The sequence below is a fragment of the Trachurus japonicus genome, chromosome 9 (genome assembly GCF_045865225.1).
Source record: "Trachurus japonicus isolate A0001 chromosome 9, Traja_1.0".
Classification (NCBI taxonomy): Eukaryota; Metazoa; Chordata; class Actinopteri; order Carangiformes; family Carangidae; genus Trachurus; species Trachurus japonicus.
This window is the reverse complement of record NC_140915.1, coordinates 1,231,590-1,253,362: the sequence shown is the minus strand read 5'-3', so window position 1 is coordinate 1,253,362 and position 21,773 is coordinate 1,231,590. Positions and strand designations below refer to the sequence as shown.

The window sequence follows — 21,773 nt, the reverse complement described above, 5'->3', positions numbered from 1 at the left end:
GTTTCTAGCTGTAGCAGCAGCGTTAGCCGCTGTTAGCTAGGCTGTTAGAGGCTAACATGTCTGTTTCTAACTGTAGCAGCAGCAGAGACAGAGCAGCTCCTGATGGGGATGTGGCTCTGACTCAGTGGAAAAGCAAAGTGGTTCTTTGGAGGAACCAGAGTTGAACCAGTTAAAGAGGAACTAAACCCCCAAACCACTTTTTTCTGCTGGAAACAAATATATTTGGGTATAAGGTAGTGTTGTCGGTTGATTCTGGTCCAACTTTTGACATTTTAGTCAAAATATTTCAATTTGGTGTATTTTGTAGTAAAAATGTAGAGTGACTGCCCTCTATGGGTTGAAACACGGCTATTACAATCTAATGTTTCTATTGGCTGAGATGGAGGCAGATGACGTTTTGGAGGCAGCTTTCGTCACCGGCCACTAGCTCCCCGGCCAATCAGCACCGGCTGCTAACAGCTGCCTGAATGGGAATCGTTAGTGCGGCCGGCGCTAACGAGCCGTTAACGAGCTAACGAGCCGGCGGATCAGCTGTAGATGCTGTGTCACGGCTCTGGCGTCCTCTCCTGGTAGTGTCCTCGCTACTAGTGCTGAGTCGCTCCTTAGTAGCTCGTTAGCGCTAGCAGAAGTGTTGATGTGTGTTTATTACTTTTTTTTCTCTTTTGTGTGATTTCGCGGGTGTGAATGCGGCGCAGGGGGGAGGGGGGATCGGAGAGTGCTCCTGGAGTCCCGCCCATAATCAAGGCATTTTTTGAATTTCAAGCTTAGAGCACGTCATCCAAAACTGAGGGGTTTAGTTGCTCTTTAAGCACCGAACCAGTTTGGTGGAAAAGCGGTATCAGTGGCGCTCGCCCCCGTGGCCCCGCCCTGTGGCGTCCTGCCTGTTGCTAGGTTACCTGCGTCCCGAGGGCATCCCCGTCACCTGCAGCCAGGAGTCGTCGACGGGCGGAGGCATCGTCGTGGTGATGGTGGAGGTGCTGATGTCACCGATGATGTTGAGGCCTTCGCGCAGAGCGTGGTACATCCTCAGCATCTCATCACGGTGCTGAGCCTGAGGGGGGGGGGTTCACAACAAACCTTTATCTCCACTTCAAACTTTATCACATCATTATCTTTGTTGCTAAATCAGAAATGACCAACTCTGAATCCTGATCCAACCAGAGTTCACATGGCTGCTTTACCAGCTACATATGAGCCGTGTTTCCACTGCAGGAGTTCCTGGTAAAGGGAGGGGGTAGGAACTTCTACAGGAACCGTCCTCTCACTCGGCCCTCTCAGTGGCCGTGTTTCCACTGCAGAGTCGGACCCCGCGGCGACGTCATGAGTTTCCATCGCCGCTTAATCGCTGTGCGACAGTTTCGACCGTGACGTCAAAATCATAACAACAATGAAGAAGGATGGAAGGAGCTGAGGCGGTAGCCGCGTTTCTGGTTTGTGTGTTTGTGCACATGGTGGTTGATTGTAATCCTGCTTGAGTTTTTTTTTTTTTTTTTTTTTTACTTTTCACGGCATTGTTTTGCGGCGTGATGGATCCCCAGTGTGTCGAGGTGCGCTGATATTTTAATTTCACCGTGATGACTCAAAGCCCCTCTGAATCTCCTCGGTGCTGTAGACTGCAATCAATGTCTGCACCTCATCGTCGGTCCATTTGTGTACATCTTCCTGCTGTTTTCTTGTTGCTAATTATAACCTAAACTTAACCATTACTCTAAACCTAATTTAGACCTAATTATAACCTAAACTTAACCATTACTCTAAACCTAATTTAGACCTAATTATAACCTAAACTTAACCATTACTCTAAACCTAATTTAAACCTAATTATAACCTAAACTTAACCATTACTCTAAACCTCATTTAAACCTAATTATAACCTAAACTTAACCATTACTCTAAACCTAATTTAGACCTAATTATAACCTAAACTTAACCATTACTCTAAACCTAATTTAGACCTAATTATAACCTAAACTTAACCATTACTCTAAACCTAATTTTTTACTTTTCACAGCATTGTTTTGTGGCGTGATGGATCCCCAGTGTGTCGAGGTGTGCTGATATTTTCATTTGGCCGCGATGACTCAAACCCCCTCTGAATCTCCTCGGTGCTGTAGACTGCAATCAATGTCTGCACCTCACCGTCGGTCCATTTGTTACATCTTCCTGCTGTTTTCTTGTTGTTTACAGCGGTGTCTGCTAGGCTAATGCTCCCCTTCTGCTCCCCCTTTTAAAAATGCCGGTTGTTTTGGTGCTTTCTGGTAGCGTCAGAGCTGCTCTAGCTTTAGCCAATCAGCGCCGGGTTAACCTCGAGCCCCACCCAGGAGCTTTTCAGGGCCAACGGAGTACCTACCCTGGAGTAGGTACTCCGTTGGCCCCCGTAAAAGTTCCTGTAAATGGCCCTGTGGGGGAGGTTCCTGCAGTGGAAACACACCTATTATGGCCTGTTTACGGTGTGTTGGGGTTTCTATGGAAACCTGACGCACTTGTCCACTTGTCTGTCTGTCTGTCTGTCTCTCCACCTGTCTGTCTGTCTGTCTGTCTCTACCTGTCTGTCTGTCTGTCTGTCTGTCTGTCTGTCTGTCTGTCTCTCCACCTGTCTGTCTGTCCACCTGTCTGTCTCTCCACCTGTCTGTCTCTCCACCTGTCTGTCTCTCCACCTGTCTGTCTGTCTGTCTGTCTCTCTACCTCTCCACCTGTCTGTCTCTCTACTTGTCTCTCTACCTGTCTGTCTCTCCACCTGTCTGTCTCACCTGGTCCTGAGACTCCTCCATCAGAGAGTTCTGGTCTCCACAGGAGTAGAGCTGAGCCAGCAGGTCGGCGTGGATGAACTCCTTCGTCTGAGGAGAAAACACGAAGACGAGTCACATCAGCTGACTGTGTGTGTGTGTGTGTGTGTGTGTGTGTGTGTCTGTGTGTGTCTGTGTGTGTGCGTGCGTGCGTGCGTGCGTGCGTGCGTGCGTGTGTGTGTGTGTGTGTGCGCGTGTGTAACGGAGTTAAAAGGTAATTTGATTCCACGTGCCATAAAAAAAACTCACCACACAACACAGAAACGTGTTTGTCCTATGGTAATTAAATGCATCGCCCCTGTGGATTAGGGTCTATTTCCCTGGTAGGTGCACGAGCTACGAGCTCCGCTATTGTTTCATATTTATTACTTTAATATCAATACTAAGAGGTGGTTTAAGTTGTATTTCTTAAGCATAAAGCTCCCGAACGGTCGAGCACGTCCTGTTTCATAAGTTGACAGTGTTTTTCTCTTATTTCTGTTTACAAAACGGCTAGGGCTACACATCGTTAGCCTCATAGCATAATTGCCTAAGTCATTTTTTGGCCAAATTGAGATATCTGCCTAACTTTCCTCTCCTACCACTGCTGCATCACCTTGCCTTATTGGCTATGTCCTCAACCAATCAGAACACTTTTTAGAGTCCAAAATCACTATCTGCCTAGACACACACACACACACATCCTTGTAAATCTATCTTTGTGAGGACATGTCATTGACATAATGTATTCCCTAGCCCCGAACCCTAACCTTAACCATCCAAAACAAATGCCTAAACTTAACCGTTACTCTAAACCTAATCTAAATCTAATTATAACCTAAACTTAACCATCACTCTAAACCTAATTTAAACCTATTTATAACCTAAACTTAACCATTACTCTAAACCTAATTTAAACCTAATTATAACCTAAACTTAACCATCACTATAAACCTAATTTAAACCTAATTATAACCTAAACTTAACCATTACTCTAAACCTAATTTAAACCTAATTATAACCTAAACTTAACCATTACTCTAAACCTAATTTAAACCTAATTATAACCTAAACTTAACCATCACTATAAACCTAATTTAAACCTAATTATAACCTAAACTTAACCGTTACTCTAAACCTAATTTAAACCTGATTATAACCTAAACTTAACCGTTACTCTAAACCTAATTTAAACCTGATTATAACCTAAACTTAACCATTACTCTAAACCTAATTTAAACCTGATTATAACCTAAACTTAACCATCACTCTAAACCTAATTTAAACCTGATTATAACCTAAACTTAACCGTTACTCTAAACCTAATTTAAACCTAATTATAACCTAAACTTAACCATTACTCTAAACCTAATTTAAACCTAATTATAACCTAAACTTAACCATCACTATAAACCTAATTTAAACCTAATTATAACCTAAACTTAACCATCACTCTAAACCTAATTTAAACCTGATTATAACCTAAACTTAACCGTTACTCTAAACCTAATTTAAACCTGATTATAACCTAAACTTAACCATTACTCTAAACCTAATTTAAACCTAATTATAACCTAAACTTAACCATCACTATAAACCTAATTTAAACCTAAACTTAACCATCACTCTAAACCTAATTTAAACCTAATTATAACCTAAACTTAAGCATTACTCTAAACCTAATTATAACCTAATTATAACCTAAACTTAACCATCACTATAAACCTAATTTAAACCTAAACTTAACCATCACTCTAAACCTAATTTAAACCTAATTATAACCTAAACTTAAGCATTACTCTAAACCTAATTATAACCTAATTATAACCTAAACTTAACCATTACTCTAAACTCCAAAATCACTATCTGCCTAAGTCATCTTTTTTTTTATGTTAAAACTACACAACGCAATGATGAGTACCAAAACCGCTACACATGTGTGTGTCTGTGTGAGTGTGTGTGTCTCTGTGTGTGTCTGTGTGTGCGTGTCGTACGTTGTTGACCATCAGGTGCATGATGGTCTTGGGGATGAGGTCTCTGACGGTGCGGTGGATGATGGACAGGTACGAGTCCACCAGGTTCCTGACGATCTCCACCTGTCGCTCCAGCTGAGGGTCGAGGCTGTGGATCTGCCCGTCGCCGCTCGCCTCCTCGGCCTCCACCTACACACACACACAGAGACACACACACACACAGAGACACACACACACACACACACACACACACAGAGACACACACACACACAGAGAGACACACACAGAGACACACACACACACACACACACACAGAGACACACACACACACAGAGAGACACACAGAGAGACACACACAGAGACACACACACAGAGACACACACAGAGACACACACACACACACACGCTGCTGTTAGACACGCCCACTTACCCCCATGTTAGCCACGCCCACTTACCCCTGTTAGCCACACCCACTTACCCCGGTTAGACACACCCTGTTAGCCACGCCCACTTACCCCTGTTAGACACACCCTGTTAGACACGCCCACTTACCCCTGTTAGACACGCCCTGTTAGCCACACCCACTGTTAGACACACCCTGTTAGACACGCCCTCTTAGCCCTGTTAGACACACCCTGTTAGCCACACCCACTTAGCCCTGTTAGACACACCCTGTTAGCCACACCCACTTAGCCCTGTTAGACACACCCTGTTAGACACGCCCTCTTAGCCCTGTTAGACACACCCTGTTAGCCACACCCACTTAGCCCTGTTAGACACGCCCTGTTAGACACGCCCTGTTAGACACGCCCTCTTAGCCCTGTTAGACACACCCTGTTAGCCACACCCACTTAGCCCTGTTAGACACACCCTGTTAGACACGCCCTCTTAGCCCTGTTAGACACGCCCTCTTAGCCCTGTTAGACATGCCCTGTTAGACACGCCCACTTAGCCCTGTTAGACACACCCTGTTAGACACGCCCACTTAGCCCTTTTAGACATGCCCTGTTAGACACGCCCACTTATCACTGTTAGACACGCCCTGTTAGACACGCCCACTTAGCCCTGTTAGACACGCCCACTGACCCATGTTAGACACGCCCACTTAGCCCTGTTAGACACGCCCACTTACCCCTGTTAGACACGCCCACTGACCCATGTTAGACACGCCCACTTAGCCCTGTTAGACACGCCCACTTAGCCACAAACAAGCCACAAACAAAAGAGACTGGATCACGTGATCTGGTCTGGTCTCTGTCGTCCTGTAGGGACTCACCTTGTCTTTGTCCTGTGGGACACACACACAATCATAGACTGAATACATGTAGTAATGCAGTACTATTGCAGTACTATTGCAGTATTGTTGCAGTAGTTGCAGTAGTGAGTCATACCACGTTGCGTTCAGGGTACACTCCGGCCCGTAGGAAAGAAGCCTTCCAGCTGTCCACCTCCTCCTGAGACTCACTGGCCAACTCCAGCTGACGGTAGTCCTTATACACATTCCTACAACACACACACACACACACACACACACACACACACACACACACACACACACACACACACACACACACACACACATCCTTGTAAATCTATCTTTGTGAGGACATGTCATTGACGTAATGTATTCCCTAGCCCCTTACCCTAACCTTAACCATCCAAAACAAATGCCTAAACTTAACCATCACTCTAAACCTCATTTAAACCTAATTATAACCTAAACTTAACCGTTACACTAAACCTAATTTAAACCTAATTATAACCTAAACTTAACCATTACTCTAAACCTCATTTAAACCTAATTATAACCTAAACTTAACCATTACTCTAAACCTCATTTAAACCTAATTATAACCTAAACTTAACCATCACTCTAAACCTCATTTAAACCTAATTATAACCTAAACTTAACCATTACTCTAAACCTAATTGGCCGACCAATCAGAGCGCTGGATGGATGGATGATGGGGGCGTGGCCGACCAATCAGAGCGCTGGATGGATGGAAGGGGGCGTGGCCAACCTCTGCTCGGTGTTGAACAGGGCGAAGATGTGTTTGCTGGACATGAAGCTCTTCTCGATGTCCTTCAGCTTCAGGTTGTCGACGGGCAGCATGTACTTCTTCTCCTTCTCCTGTAGAGGGGGCGGGGGTTGGGGGGGTCAGTCTGTCGCCAGGCAACCAGGTGTGTGTGTGTGTGTCAGTGGTGTAGTCTAATGTTACTGCTGTTACCTAGCAACCAGTGGTGTAGTCTCATGTGTTGTAGTGGGTAAACTGCTTTCTAGGTGGTAAACTGTTCAGACTTGTATCACATAGACGCTGCTTCTCTAACTGTTTTATATCAAGGACCCAAAACTGACACTAATGAGACCACGGACCCCCATTGGACAACACACCAGAAATACACAAACTATCAATGTACCTTTAAATTAGGCACCGTACATTTATGAAAGATTTCTGGAAAAAAGTGGTACAATTTCTCCCAAAAAGTTGAAACATTTCTAGAAAAAAGTGGTAAAAATTCTCACAAAAAAATAAACAAAAAAGTTTAAACATTTTTAGAAAAGTGGTAAAAAAAAAAAATTCTCAGAAAAAGTGGTAAAATTAAAAAATTTTAAAAAAGTCAAACAATAATTTTAAAAAAGTGGTAAAAAAAAATAGTATAGTAAACTGTAAAAAGTTTTTTGAGATTGAGAAATATTAAATTTGAGAAGAAACTGGCAAAATTACCCAAGAATTCTAGAAAGAGTGGTAAAAAATATTTTTTTAAATTATAGAAATGTGGTAAAATTTCTCAAAAAGGGGGGGGGGCAAACAATAATACAAAAAGGGGTAAAATTTCTTTTAAAAAATAGTAAAAAGTAGAACAGAATAATAGAGAAGAAACTGGATTCGAGAAAAAGTGGTAAAATTTTTCAAAAAATTATAGAAAAATGTGGTAAAACTTTTACAAAAAAAAGAAGAAATGGAAAAATAATTAAAATCGAAAAAAATAAACCAAAAAGTTAATTTTTTTTTAGAAAAATCTGGTAAAATTTCACAGAAAAAGTGGTAACATTTCAAAATAAAAAAAAAAGTTAAAACTTTTTTAGAAGAAACTGGTAAAATGTCCAGAAAAAGTAGTGGACCCCTGTCAACCCTCCCACTTTGAGAACCATTGACATTTACTTTAGTTAGATAGTTGTGTGTGTGTGTGCGTGTGCGTGTGCGTGTGCGTGTGCGTGTGCGTGTGTGTGTGTGTGTGTGTGTGTCACTGTGTGCGTGTGTGTGTGTGTGTCACTATGTGTGTGTGTGTGTGTCACTGTGTGCGTGTGTGTGTGTGTGTGTGTCACCTCGTCGTCCTTGTACCACGACAGCGTCTCGGCCGTCAGGACGAACCAGTATTCTTTGGCTCCGCCCTTCATGATGCTGATGTTGTTGATGGTCAGCCAGCCTTTACGGATCACCTACACACACACACACACACACACACACACACACACACACACACATACACACACACACACACACACACACACACACACACACACACACACACACACACACACCAGCTGAGCCGTGACGTCATCACACTGATCAATTAAATTAAACTTCCTTCAACAACGTTGAGAGAAGCAACAGGAAGTGGATTCGTCTGTTACTACGGTGACCACTCACCATGATCTCATCCTGGTTGCCGCGGCAACAGAGACAGGAAAGAGGAGGAAGAGAGAAGAGTGAGAGAAGAGAAACATGAATCAACCCCCCCCCGACCCCCCCGTTCACCTGTAGACACTCACCTGGTTCCCTGCTGCTTTCTTCTTACTCATCTGACTGCTCTTCTGCTGAGCACTACACACACACACACACACACACACACACACACACACACACACAGGGAGATTTGAAACGATAAATGAAGCAATAAATGAATAAAAATAACTCAAACGATAATAATAACAGTAGTTATTTAAAGGGATAGTATCATTTTGAGTGTGGTTGTATGATCTCCAAATAGCCCCTAAGTACTTTAATTGCAGTAGAAGACTCTCTGCACTCCTCCCGTTAGCAACGCCAGCCCATAATAGCCCTGCCCACAGATTTACAACATACATTGTTGTGAACAGACCCAAAGAAACGGCCTATTTTCACGGCCTAAAAGAGGTTTTACCTGAAAATAAATACACAGTTCCATTGTTCACTATAATATAATTTTTTCCAGCTCTTCAAAGTGCAGGAAAAACACAGTTTTTATTTGGACCTAACCAACTCACGTATCCCTCCGCCCAGGGTTAGCGCCCGCCGATCAGCAGTTGGTTAGCTCCAAATAAAAACTGTGTTTTTCCTGGAAAAAATTATATTCTAGAACCTCAATTTAAAATAACCCTTTTTTAAACAAAATTCTAAAATGCTCTGGTTAAAATGATGACATCTGTGGTGTTCGGGTCGATTTTGACCCGGTTATATTAATGAGAGTTCAAACTGAAATCAGAAGTGCAGAACCAAGCTTTTCATGGTTAAAATAGTCGAACAACGTGACCAAGAGATGAGAAACTAATGGGATGATAAATAATAGTTTTAGTGTTTTACAGCTGATTTAAAACACCATAGACGGAGCAGAAAGACACAAGACAAAGGTTAAATACAGTTTAAATGTTGAGGTATAAGAGTCTTATAATGATCAATAACTGGCTGTGGTACTTGTAGCTGTACCTGTGCAGTCATACATCCCATCATAGACACTCTCTGTAACCATAGCGATCGGGGGGGTTGGGTTTCATCCTATCAATAGTTAATAGTTTTCATTAGAAGCAGAACAGTTTCTCTTACTTAGCGAAGCCGATGAAGTCTTCATGGTTGGTGTTCATGTAGGCCAGCTCGATGTCGATCAGCAGCAGCACCTGGGGGGGGGGTGGGGGGGGCACAATTACAAAAACAGAAATGAAACAAGAACAGTCAGTGTGAGAGAAGTTAAAAACCTTTATGGGCTTTTAATAAAAACACTACTACTACTCTCTTTTTTCTGGCCGTCTAGATGCTTTTTTAGTTTTTCAAAATGCTGCTTTCTCTTGGCATCACTTCCTGCTTTGAGTTTGACCAATCAGCACGGAGTAAATCTCAACCCAGAGGCAGAGACTCCTTTCAGCCCCGTAAAAGTTGCTGAAGGGGGGGCGGTGCGTGGCGCAGTGGTTAAAGCGGCCGCCCCATCTACAGTCCTCAACGCAGGCGCCCCCAGTTCGATTCCCGCGCTGGGCAGACCTTTCCTGCATGTCATTCCCCCTCTCTCTGCCTCCCCCTTTCCTGTCTATCTCACTATGTGCTGTCAAATAAAGGCAATCTCCAACCCTTTCACCCCCGTAAAAGTTGCTGAAGAGGGTTCTTCAGGTTCCTGCAGTGGAGACACGCATCAACAGCCGATGAAGATGAAGATGAAGATGATGGTGCAGGTGTAGTGTATTATCCACCTGAACTGTCTTGCTTTAGTATCTTGTTATCATCATCATGTGTTCTTTTTTGTATGTGTGCCTTGTCTGGAACTGTAGGAATGTGTGAATCGATGCTCTGCTTGATGGACTTCATGTTTTGTTTAGAAGTAATCTGATCGAATGGAATGTGCCTGGTTTAAGGTGATTGTTGATTCTGCTGTCTCCCCTAATGGTCAAGGGCCCTGCTGAGATACAGGCCATTGGGTTCGTTCTTGCCTAAAAGTTAAAAAGTCAGGTCAGAGGTCATTGACCACCTGGACGGGAGGTTCCTCTCTGTCTGGAGAAGGTGCAGTGTTGGAGATAAGCCAACATATAAAAGGAAGGTTTTTGGGTTGAGAGAAGGAGATCTCATTTTGGCACCAGAGATGCTCCAGGATTTGACATTTTTTGTACACTGTTCTTCTTCTTGTTAATAAACTCCTTTTTTGAATACAAGCGAAGACGTGTCAGTGGTGATCCCTTCTTTTCATCAGCACATCAATATACCACATAGGTGAAGATGAAGATGAAGGTGAAGATGAAGGTGAAGATGGAGATGGAGATGAAGATGAAGATGATGGTGAAGATGAAGGTGCAGATTAAGATGAAGATGAAGATGAAGGTGAAGGTGAAGATGAAGGTGAAGGTGAAGATGAAGGTGAAGGTGAAGATGAAGATGAGTTCTGGTCACCTGGTCTTTGGCGCGACTCTCTCTGTCTCTGATGTGCTGAGTCACGATTCTCTCCATCTCCTCTCTGAGCATCGGGTACTGGGCCAGCTGGAGGTCAGAGGTCAGAGGTCAGGGGTCAGGGGTCAAACCAGCGGGTCATAGTGTAACAGCGTCGTCATAGCAACGGTACCTTCTGGGTGCACTGGCGCACGGTGTTGACCAGCTCGCTGATCACCATGTCCACACACTTCTGACACGGCTCCTTGATCTGAGAGATCTGACGCTTCACGATCGTCTCGAACGCCATGTCGGGGGTGAACAGCCCCGTCCTGCACACACACACACACACACACACAGACACACACACAGACACACAATTACAGTAATGTATTACTATTTGCTGTAACGCGGTAATATAACGCATTACAAATAAAATTTAGGTAATATTTGACCCGTAACACGCTAATACATTTGAAAAGGAGGTGGTAATCAGCGCAGCGTTACAGACAGAAGCAGAGTACATTTCTCATGTTTACAAAAAGAACACATAAAACATAATTCATATCTAGACAGTAGTAGAAGTAGTAGTATCAGTATCAGCTGCAATAAACCAGTATAGCCTACTTATATAACAAGTCAATGTGAATCTTTTTACTGCACTGAAAATAAACTTTAACATTTGTATTAATGTGTTTAATATTAATCAATTTCCTCACTGGAAAACACAAGCGAGATCCCCAGTCTTTCTTTTAGAATTGAATTGTTAGAAATTACAGGTCGGGAACTCAGGTATCATATCAGAGCTCCGACTTTCCGACTTGACGTCACGACAACATCAAAACATGGCGTCATGCCCTTGTCTTAAACGGTTAGAATTTAGACATTTTAAGTTATTTGTTGAGGTCTGAATGAATATTTTTGTGTATTATTGCAGTAGCCTCTATGAAATACGTTTATATTAAGCTGTGATTGTTGTATGGTGTGAAATTGTGTTCCTCGTATGTGACGGAAATAAGGTTTAACTGTTATCAAGGCTGTAACATTATATGTGACCTCATCTGCAGCGTCTCCTCTCCTCCAGAATAAACATCATTTACTGCTGCATTGATTTTTCATATTCAGCTATGAGCCACAATACGACAAACTTCCTTCAGGTAGCCATGGTTTTTCTCCTGAGTTCCTGCAGCGTGAACGCAATGATGTCGGAAAGTTGGGAAATTTCCGAGTTGGGAATTCCCAAACCTTGTTTTGAACGCAGCAACACTCACCTGATTCCATGGATGTTCTTGATGGCGTAGCTGATCTCCTTACGAAGGGTCTTCTCATCGCCCTCAAGCTGCAAACACACAACCAGTACAGTGTTAGTGTGTGTGTGTGTGTGTGTCTGTGTGTCTGTGTGTGTGCGTCTGTGTGTCTGTGTGTGTGCGTGTTGAAAATTTGTTTAGTTGGATAAAACCCATTGAGATGAACCATCTTGTTTTCGAGGGGGTCCAAACATAGACTACACTACTACTACTACATTGGGACAAAACAAAACTACCATAATAAGGCCACAATGGCCGAGACTGAGACTGAAATGACAGTATAGGACGAATCTCCTTGTTGTTTCCAACTACTTCCTGGTAGAAAACCAGCATTCGAACAATAGTGACGGACGAGAGTTTCACTATATATATCTACTTTTTCATGTCACTATATCACCGTTTAGACTAATCTGATGTTTGTAAAGTTTATAAAACCAATGATTGGACAAACATTACTATTTATGTGTGCACATTTTTGTAATTAGTCATGGTTATCATAGATTAGCAGGGCTAACGGTTAGCTACCTGTTTAACTTTAATAACTCAGTGACTCAATAAACGCTCCATGAAAAAATATTTTCTCCAGCGGATATCTGAGTTCCAACATGACTGAGCTAACTGGAGTAGTTTCATGTGGTGTCCCACAACGGGAGGGTTTTAACAGCTGACGTCCTGCTGTTAGCTTAGCTACTGCTGTTAGCTTAGCTACCGTTAGCTTAGCTACCGTTAGCTTAGCTACCGTTAGCTGTCCCTGTCAGCTGAGCCACTGATGCTTTCTAGACACTGTGATTCCCCCAAACTGAATAAATACAACACATAGCAACACAAAACACACACACAGAAATAGTAATGTTTCTTCAATCATTTCAGATTTGTCTAAACGGTGATAGGGCGTGAAAAATATGATATATAGCTAAACTCTCGTTCATTACTATTGATCTCATTCACATTACAGCTGGTTTTCTACCAGGAAGTAGAATGTAAACAAGGAGATTCAGTCTATATAATGATTAGTATCAGTTCAACCAATCAGAGATGCATCTTCAGTGGAAACAGGAAGAGACCACCATGAGATGAAAAGATCCCAAGAGAGAAACTGATCTGATATTAACAGGAAGGTTGTTCCAATCTGCTGCTGCTTTTAACACAAAAGCTCTTCTACTAAATGATTTAATGACATTAGGAACAGGAGAAAAGGGCTGTGATGAACGTCTGATATGATAACTTGATGTGTATGGTGTAAGATACTGCTGTAGATAGGATGGATAATTAACGTAAATGCATTTCTATATCAGCTGTAACCAGTGCATGTGTCTTCTCATAGTCAATGTTAGCCAGTTGGGTCTAGTGAACATTGTGCACTGATGGGTAAGAAAAGGGCATCCGAGGACAAATCTACACAGTCTATTAGGCTATGTTAAGGGTCTATTAGGCTATGTTATGGGTCTATTAGGCTATGTTATGGGTCTATTAGGCTATGTTATGGGTCTATTAGGCTATGTTAAGGGTCTGTTGTAGGCTATGTTATGGGTCTATTAGGCTATGTTATGGGTCTATTAGGCTATGTTAAGGGTCTATTGTAGGCTATGTTAAGGGTCTATTAGGCTATGTTAAGGTCTATTGTAGGCTATGTTAAGGGTCTATTAGGCTATGTTAAGGGTCTATTAGGCTATGTTAAGGGTCTATTAGGCTATGTTAAGGGTCTATTGAGGCTATGTTAAGGGTCTATTGTAGGCTATGTTAAGGGTCTATTGTAGGCTATGTTAAGGGTCTATTGAGGCTATGTTAAGGGTCTATTGAGGCTATGTTAAGGGTCTATTGAGGCTATGTTAAGGGTCTATTGTAGGCTACGTTAAGGGTCTATTTGGCTATGTTAAGGTCTATTGTAGGCTATGTTAAGGGTCTATTGTAGGCTACGTTAAGGGTCTATTGTAGGCTATGTTAAGGGTCTATTGTAGGCTATGTTAAGGGTCTATTGTAGGCTATGTTAAGTGAAGCAAGGTCTGATTTATGAGCACTTTGATATATAACACCACAGTAATCTATAATTGGGAGTATAAATTGTGTTAAGTTGTGTGAGGTGAGGTCATGTTATAAGTCTTTCGGGTTTCAGACCTCACCTGCACATTTCTTTTGCGTATCTTTCTTACTAGTAAGAGAGATAAGTAAATGTTTTGTTGTTGTTTTTATGTGCAAATAAATAAAGTCTAAAGTGTGTGTCACCTTGACCAGGTCGAAGGGGAAGCGCTCGTGGAAGATCCTGTTGATCTTGGCTCCTCCTGACAGCTCGTAGGTGTCCACCTGGTCTCCAGAGCCCTCGATCCTCTTCTCAAAGTCTACGGCAAACTGCTGCACCATCCTACACACACACACACACACACACACACACACACACACCATACACACACACCATACATATGTATTAGTGTGTGTTAGGGTTGTATATATATGGGAATAAACGGGAATAAATCCGAAATTTACAAAATTGATTGGTGAGGGTGAGTAAAATTTTACTCAACATTCATGTTTTTGTGGTTCAGTAAAATAATTGATTGTTCATACAAGAATTAAAACTTGATAAAGTTCTACTCACAAATAAATCTGTTGAAATGTTTTTTAATTGTATTATTTGCATGGATGTCTGCTTATGACAAAATAAAATATTTACATTTATGTTTGGATATGATCCAGTTTGTCTAAATTTCCCCCAATTTCCAGTTAATTCCCATAAATTCCCAATAATTCCCATACATTTCCATAATTCCCATAAATTCCCATAATTCCCATGGAAAGTTTCCAATTTGGAATATTTCCAAAATTCCCCAGCTTAACTTCCCATGGAAAGTTTCTGGAAATTTTCCGGAAATTTACTGGAAATTTTCCACCCCTTTGCAACCCTAGTGTGTGTACATGAGTGTGTACATGCATCAATTCAATCAAATTCAAATTCAAAACAACTTTATTAATCCCACAAGGGGCAATTCATTTTGAGCAGCAGGTTGTCGTGGTTTGTATGGTCTACATGGCCCACGATAAATAGACAATAAATAGATAATCAGTGTAGTGTTTTATCCACCTGAACTTTTAGCTTTAACATCATGCATTATGTTCTTCTGTTTCTCTTGGAACTGAAGGAAAGTGTTTAGTAACAGTAATAGATGAGACATGAGTGACCCTTGTGAGATGTAGCTACCCTAGGTGAATGTGTTGTTGTTGTTCAGAGCCTTAAGCTGATGTTCAGCCTTGTCCGAAGCATGAACTCAAGGTCGTAAAATGATATATAGGCTAGATCCTGTCTTGTGTTTATGAACACAAAACATGAACTGTGTATGTTAGACAGATACAGGTGTTGTTTGGATTTACAGAATGCTTCTGTTACAGTAAGGTCGAACAGTTAATGCCTAATATGGTCAGTTATATCCTTATGTGGGGAGGAGGTGGAGTTTTGGAGTTAGAAAGTATATAAAGATTGTGGTTTTGAGCCATAGAGAGAGATCTCACATTGGCACCATGAGATGCTCCAAGATTCAACATTTTTTGTGCACTGCTCTTCTTCTTGTTAATAAACTACTTTGTCGGCGGTGATCACTTCTTTTCATCAACACATCAATATACCACATCAGTACAACACACATCAGACAACAACACGGAGCTTGAAATGGGTATAGTATTAAAAAATAAATTTAAAAAATAGAGAAACCCTACGATGAGGAATTTAAGAGTCTGAGTGCAGAGGGGACGAATGATTTAGAGAAGCGATTTGTTTTACACATATTTTTACACATATTTCCACATATGTATGATGCACTCAGTGATCAGTGGGAATTTCTTTCTTGCGTCTAAAATCAATCATCAATTCTTTGGTTTTGGACACATTTAGATCCATAAAGTTACAGTCGCACCAGGAGATAAAATCGGTTAAGGAGCTCCCAGGCTTTGATCCTGAAGCTGAACCATAGAGGAGGGACAGTAGTGCAGTGTCCAGGGTAAATACAGGAATCTTGAAGTTAATTTAAATCCCTTTTTAAGACTTTTTCAAGACCTTCTCAACATTTTTAACACCTCAGCGCCGCTTCAAGCTGTAACCATTTACATCAGTGTCACTTTTAACTGAACAGTTTTAGTTTGTGATAAAGACTCTAGACCACTATGATACAACAGAATTCATAATAGGCTGGAATAATAAATCAAAGGCAAAGTTTATCGAAAAAACATTGCTCAACCCTCAAAAAAACAAAAACAACAATCTTCTTTTCTTTTTCATGAACCGGTTCATCTTTGTTTTTTAATAAAACAAATAAATTCACACACTTCCGCAATGTTTTTTAGGACTCAAACTCTTGGACAGCTAATTCAGAAAAAATACCTTCAATATTTAAGACTTTTTAATACTTTTTAAGGGTCTTACTTTTCCCAAAATGGATTTATCACTTTTTAATACTTTTCAAGACCCCGTGGATACGCTGAGTGTCATCAGAAAATGTAATCAGATAGCTGTCCTCCTGCCTGCTCCTGCATTCATCAGTGTACATAATAAAAAGTGCATAAGTGCATATGTGTGTGTGTGTGTGTGTGTGTATAGTGTGTGTGTGTGTGTGTGTGTGTGTGTGTGTGTATTACTGCAGCAGGGCCTTGGTCTTGCGACTGGGGTCGTCCGGTCTGAAGTTCTTGTACTCCTCCACCTCCTTCTCGATGGACAACAGCTGACTCTGCAGTTTGCTGCGTAACCCTGGCAACGTGTCCCGGATGTGATTGGTCAGTTGCTGGAGGCGAGGGACACAAATGCTCTGGTTACTACGGCAACAGAAGAATTGATTTTTCTGACTGATACTGCCATGGATCTCGCTTTCAGAGAAATTCCGCTTCTTTCTCCGCTCTCTGTCCGTCCACTGACGTCAGTCCACACGTTTCCAGAGTCACATGGCTACTTAATATGCACGTGCTGATTTGCAATGACCATATATGGTTGTGATGGGCCGTTTAGTGGGCGGGATATGAGGCGTGTTCACATCCGCACTTTTCTTGGGTCTGGTGTGATTTATCACTGGAAGTTGTGGAGAGTTGTGCTGCGTACGCACAGTTTGATAGATCTGAAAAAGGTGTAAATATTTTGGGTGTACGCCATTTTTGGCTTTTCACCGTACGTCAAAATTTAGTAGCACTTTGACACCCTGTTTGATAAATGAGGCCGCAGGTGTGTGTGTGTGTGTGTCGGTGTGTGTTACCCGGTTGAGGGCTTTCTGCAGGGTGTTCTAGGTGTGTGTAGGTGTGTATCTAGGTGTGTATCTAGGTGTGTGTAGGTGTGTGTGTGTGTATCTAGGTGTGTGTTACCTGGTTGAGGGCTTTCTGCAGGAAGGCCGTCCCCATGCGGTCGGCCAGGTGTGTGTAGGTGTGTGTAGGTGTGTATCTAGGTGTGTTAGTGTGTATAGGTGTGTGTAGTTGTGTATCTAGGTGTGTGTTACCTGGTTGAGAGCTTTCTGAAGGAAGGCCGTCCCCATGCGGTCGGCCAGGTGTCGGTAGGTGTGTGTAGGTGTATCTAGGTGTGTGTAGGTGTGTGTAGGTGTATCTAGGTGTGTGTAGGTGTGTGTAGGTGTGTGTAGGTGTGTGTAGGTGTATCTAGGTGTATCTAGGTGTGTGTTACCTGGTTGAGGGCTTTCTGAAGGAAGGCCGTCCCCATGCGGTCGGCCAGGTGTCGGTAGGTGTGTGTAGGTGTGTGTAGGTGTGTATCTAGGTGTGTGTAGGTGTATCTAGGTGTGTGTTAGTGTGTATCTAGGTGTGTGTAGGTGTATCTAGGTGTGTGTAGGTGTATCTAGGTGTGTGTAGGTGTATCTAGGTGTGTGTAGGTGTGTATCTAGGTGTATCTAGGTGTGTGTAGGTGTGTGTTACCTGGTTGAGGGCTTTCTGAAGGAAGGCCGTCCCCATGCGGTCGGCCAGGTGTCGGTAGGTGTGTGTAGGTGTGTGTAGGTGTATCTAGGTGTGTGTAGGTGTGTATCTAGGTGTGTGTAGGTGTATCTAGGTGTGTGTAGGTGTGTATCTAGGTGTGTATCTAGGTGTGTGTTACCTGGTTGAGAGCTTTCTGAAGGAAGGCCGTCCCCATGCGGTCGGCCAGGTGTCGGTAGGTGTGTGTAGGTGTGTGTAGTTGTGTTAGTGTGTATCTAGGTGTGTGTAGGTGTGTATAGGTGTGTGTTAGTGTGTATCTAGGTGTATCTAGGTGTGTGTTAGTGTGTATCTAGGTGTGTGTTACCTGGTTGAGAGCTTTCTGAAGGAAGGCCGTCCCCATGCGGTCGGCCAGGTGTCGGTAGGTGTGTGTAGGTGTGTGTAGGTGTGTGTAGGTGTGTATCTAGGTGTGTGTAGGTGTGTGTAGGTTTGTGTATCTAGGTGTGTGTTACCTGGTTGAGGGCTTTCTGCAGGAAGGCCGTCCCCATGCGGTCGGCCAGGTGTCGGTAGGTGTATCTAGGTGTGTGTAGGTGTGTGTAGGTGTATCTAGGTGTGTGTAGGTGTATCTAGGTGTATCCAGGTGTATCTAGTTGTGTATCTAGGTGTGTGTTACCTGGTTGAGAGCTTTCTGCAGGAAGGCCGTCCCCATGCGGTCGGCCAGGTGTGTGTAGGTGTGTGTAGTTGTGTATCTAGGTGTATTAGTGTGTATCAGGTGTGTGTTACCTGGTTGAGAGCTTTCTGCAGGAAGGCCGTCCCCATGCGGTCGGCCAGGTGTGTGTAGGTGTGTGTAGTTGTGTATCTAGGTGTATTAGTGTGTATCTAGGTGTGTGTTACCTGGTTGAGAGCTTTCTGAAGGAAGGCCGTCCCCATGTGGTCGGCCAGGTGTCGGTAGGTGTGTGTAGGTGTGTGTAGTTGTGTATCTAGGTGTGTGTAGGTGTATCTAGGTGTGTGTTAGTGTGTATCCAGGTGTATCTAGGTGTGTGTAGGTGTGTATCTAGGTGTGTATCTAGGTGTGTGTTACCTGGTTGAGAGCTTTCTGAAGGAAGGCCGTCCCCATGCGGTCGGCCAGGTGTCGGTAGGTGTGTGTAGGTGTGTGTAGTTGTGTTAGTGTGTATCTAGGTGTGTGTAGGTGTGTATAGGTGTGTGTTAGTGTGTATCTAGGTGTATCTAGGTGTGTGTTAGTGTGTATCTAGGTGTGTGTTACCTGGTTGAGAGCTTTCTGAAGGAAGGCCGTCCCCATGCGGTCGGCCAGGTGTCGGTAGGTGTGTGTAGGTGTGTGTAGTTGTGTTAGTGTGTATCTAGGTGTGTGTAGGTGTGTATAGGTGTGTGTTAGTGTGTATCTAGGTGTGTGTTACCTGGTTGAGGGCTTTCTGCAGGAAGGCCGTCCCCATGCGGTCGGCCAGGTGTCGGTAGGTGTATCTAGGTGTGTGTAGGTGTGTGTAGGTGTATCTAGGTGTGTGTAGGTGTATCTAGGTGTATCCAGGTGTATCTAGTTGTGTATCTAGGTGTGTGTTACCTGGTTGAGAGCTTTCTGCAGGAAGGCCGTCCCCATGCGGTCGGCCAGGTGTGTGTAGGTGTGTGTAGTTGTGTATCTAGGTGTATTAGTGTGTATCAGGTGTGTGTTACCTGGTTGAGAGCTTTCTGCAGGAAGGCCGTCCCCATGCGGTCGGCCAGGTGTGTGTAGGTGTGTGTAGTTGTGTATCTAGGTGTATTAGTGTGTATCAGGTGTGTGTTACCTGGTTGAGAGCTTTCTGCAGGAAGGCCGTCCCCATGCGGTCGGCCAGGTGTCGGTATGTGTGTGTTAGTGTGTATCTAGGTGTGTATCTAGGTGTGTGTTAGTGTGTATCTAGGTGTGTATCTAGGTGTGTGTTAGTGTGTATCTAGGTGTGTATCTAGGTGTATCTAGGTGTGTGTTACCTGGTTGAGGGCTTTCTGAAGGAAGGCCGTCCCCATGCGGTCGGCCAGGTGTCGGTATGACGGATGCGACAGGAAGAACTTCCTCTCCGCCTGCAGAGCAGCGTTGATGTCTTTCCTCCCGTCGATGTCCTTCTGGCTGCGGTTCACCACGCCGATGTAGCCTGACAGGTCAGAGGTCACAGGTCAAAGGTCACAGGTCGTTGTAGTTGTTACCTGTCGCACCCCCCCCCCCCCCCCCCCCCCGTCACTGTCTGATTTGTGACAGCTACGTACGGCAACTCCACTTGGACAAACTTAGTTGAACTGACTTAGGATCACTGGTCGCCAGAGACGGTTTATCTTTTTATTTTTATAAAAAATACTTTCTTAGTAATGTAACTTAGGGTTGGTTGTGGTGGTTTGGATCTTGATGATCAGAAAACAGGAACAGTTAGTGTAGTAGTGCTTTTCTCGCCGGCCTCATCACCATGACAACCACAAACAATCACAACTAACCACAACACTCACTGAATAAACTATTAATATATTAACTTTATATGCACTAAATGTAACAGCCAAACATCCAAACACATCCCAACTTTACAGTCATAAAAACAGAGCAACCAGAGCTTTTTTTTAAAAAAAAAATCATTTTCACAGCACCGTATTTTAAACCAGCACTAAGGAACTTTTCAACCTTCATGTAATATTTTCATAACTTTTGTGATGATACATCGACTTACAACAAGTTGAATGACACCTCTGTCGTGGCCTGAGGGGGTCTGTATCATTATGGTCTGTATCTCTTTCTCTGGCACTAAGCAGCTTTGAGGAGCATGGTAGGAACCCAGCTCTCACTTTACTTTCACTTTCACTTTTGCGAGTCACAACAAGGAGGGAACAGGCAAAACGGCACTTTAGCAATGGATTATGTTTGTGTTTTCACTTTGAAATGATCCACTGGAAACAGAAACTTAGTTTTGATGTCTTCTGTTCATTTTAATGCAGGATATTTACAGGGCTTCACGCTAGTGTTCATGGGAAATGGAGTCTTCCTTCAGGCAAAACACTACCGCTTTGGTCCACAGGCGCCGCCAAACTCAACCAAAACTGAAAGTTCTTTAGTACTGTAGTGTATTTTCTACCTCCTAATTTGTAAGTAATTTACTCTGAGAGTTACTTTTGTGTTTAGTATATAATCCACTTTAAATTCTTTACTTTTATCTTTAGAATTGTCTTTCATCTCCAGGTGTGTCCTTTGCTTGCCTGAAGGTAAATGACTGGTATAATAAACAAGTCTTTGTTTAGACTGAAGACTATACTGTATGTTTACGTTAGGTCACTTTTGCTGGACATTGGTATTTGGTCTGTTTTACCCACGTTTAAGTTAGCCTAAGGATAACTGCCTGGTCAAGATGTCAAATACCAGAGGGTCATTTGGACATGTTAGGTTTTGTCTTAGCTTATGTCCATCCTGTTCACCTACATCCTTCTGTTTAGAGAGGTGGAGTTTTAGAGTATATAAGGTCTGGACTTTTGGCCAAGACCCAGAGGTCTCGTAATTGGTTCCAGAGGCTTCTCGAAGATTCGGCTTTTTGACACTGTATCTTTTTTGTAATAAACCATTTTTTACCATCTACAAAGAAGACGTGTCAGAGTGGTCATCTTTTCATCAGCATCGACATCGAAATATACCACAGTACTGTTTTAAATGTACAGAACTTTAAGCAGACTTGTGATTGTACACAGATCAGGCAGCGCCCTGATGAAGTTTGTCCAAGTGGAGTT

At 42.9% G+C, this 21,773-nt stretch overlaps 1 protein-coding gene across 1 annotated transcript in view; it reads right to left on the bottom strand.

Annotated features, from left to right (window-relative positions):
- LOC146980457 (dynamin-1-like) overlaps positions 1-21,773 on the bottom strand; it is a 54,853-nt gene that overhangs the window by 18,945 nt on the left and 14,135 nt on the right. The window contains exons 6-21 of the mRNA XM_085785678.1: positions 20,007-20,167; positions 16,773-16,915; positions 14,376-14,511; positions 12,117-12,184; positions 11,039-11,177; positions 10,870-10,956; positions 9,544-9,614; positions 8,514-8,565; positions 8,392-8,403; positions 8,067-8,180; positions 6,760-6,869; positions 6,130-6,241; positions 6,015-6,026; positions 4,760-4,927; positions 2,751-2,837; positions 897-1,051 (exon numbers count right to left, since the gene is read on the bottom strand). Of these exons, the coding sequence (XP_085641804.1) occupies positions 897-1,051; positions 2,751-2,837; positions 4,760-4,927; positions 6,015-6,026; positions 6,130-6,241; positions 6,760-6,869; positions 8,067-8,180; positions 8,392-8,403; positions 8,514-8,565; positions 9,544-9,614; positions 10,870-10,956; positions 11,039-11,177; positions 12,117-12,184; positions 14,376-14,511; positions 16,773-16,915; positions 20,007-20,167 (1,627 nt within the window). The remainder of the gene's footprint in view (positions 1-896; positions 1,052-2,750; positions 2,838-4,759; positions 4,928-6,014; positions 6,027-6,129; positions 6,242-6,759; positions 6,870-8,066; positions 8,181-8,391; positions 8,404-8,513; positions 8,566-9,543; positions 9,615-10,869; positions 10,957-11,038; positions 11,178-12,116; positions 12,185-14,375; positions 14,512-16,772; positions 16,916-20,006; positions 20,168-21,773) is intronic.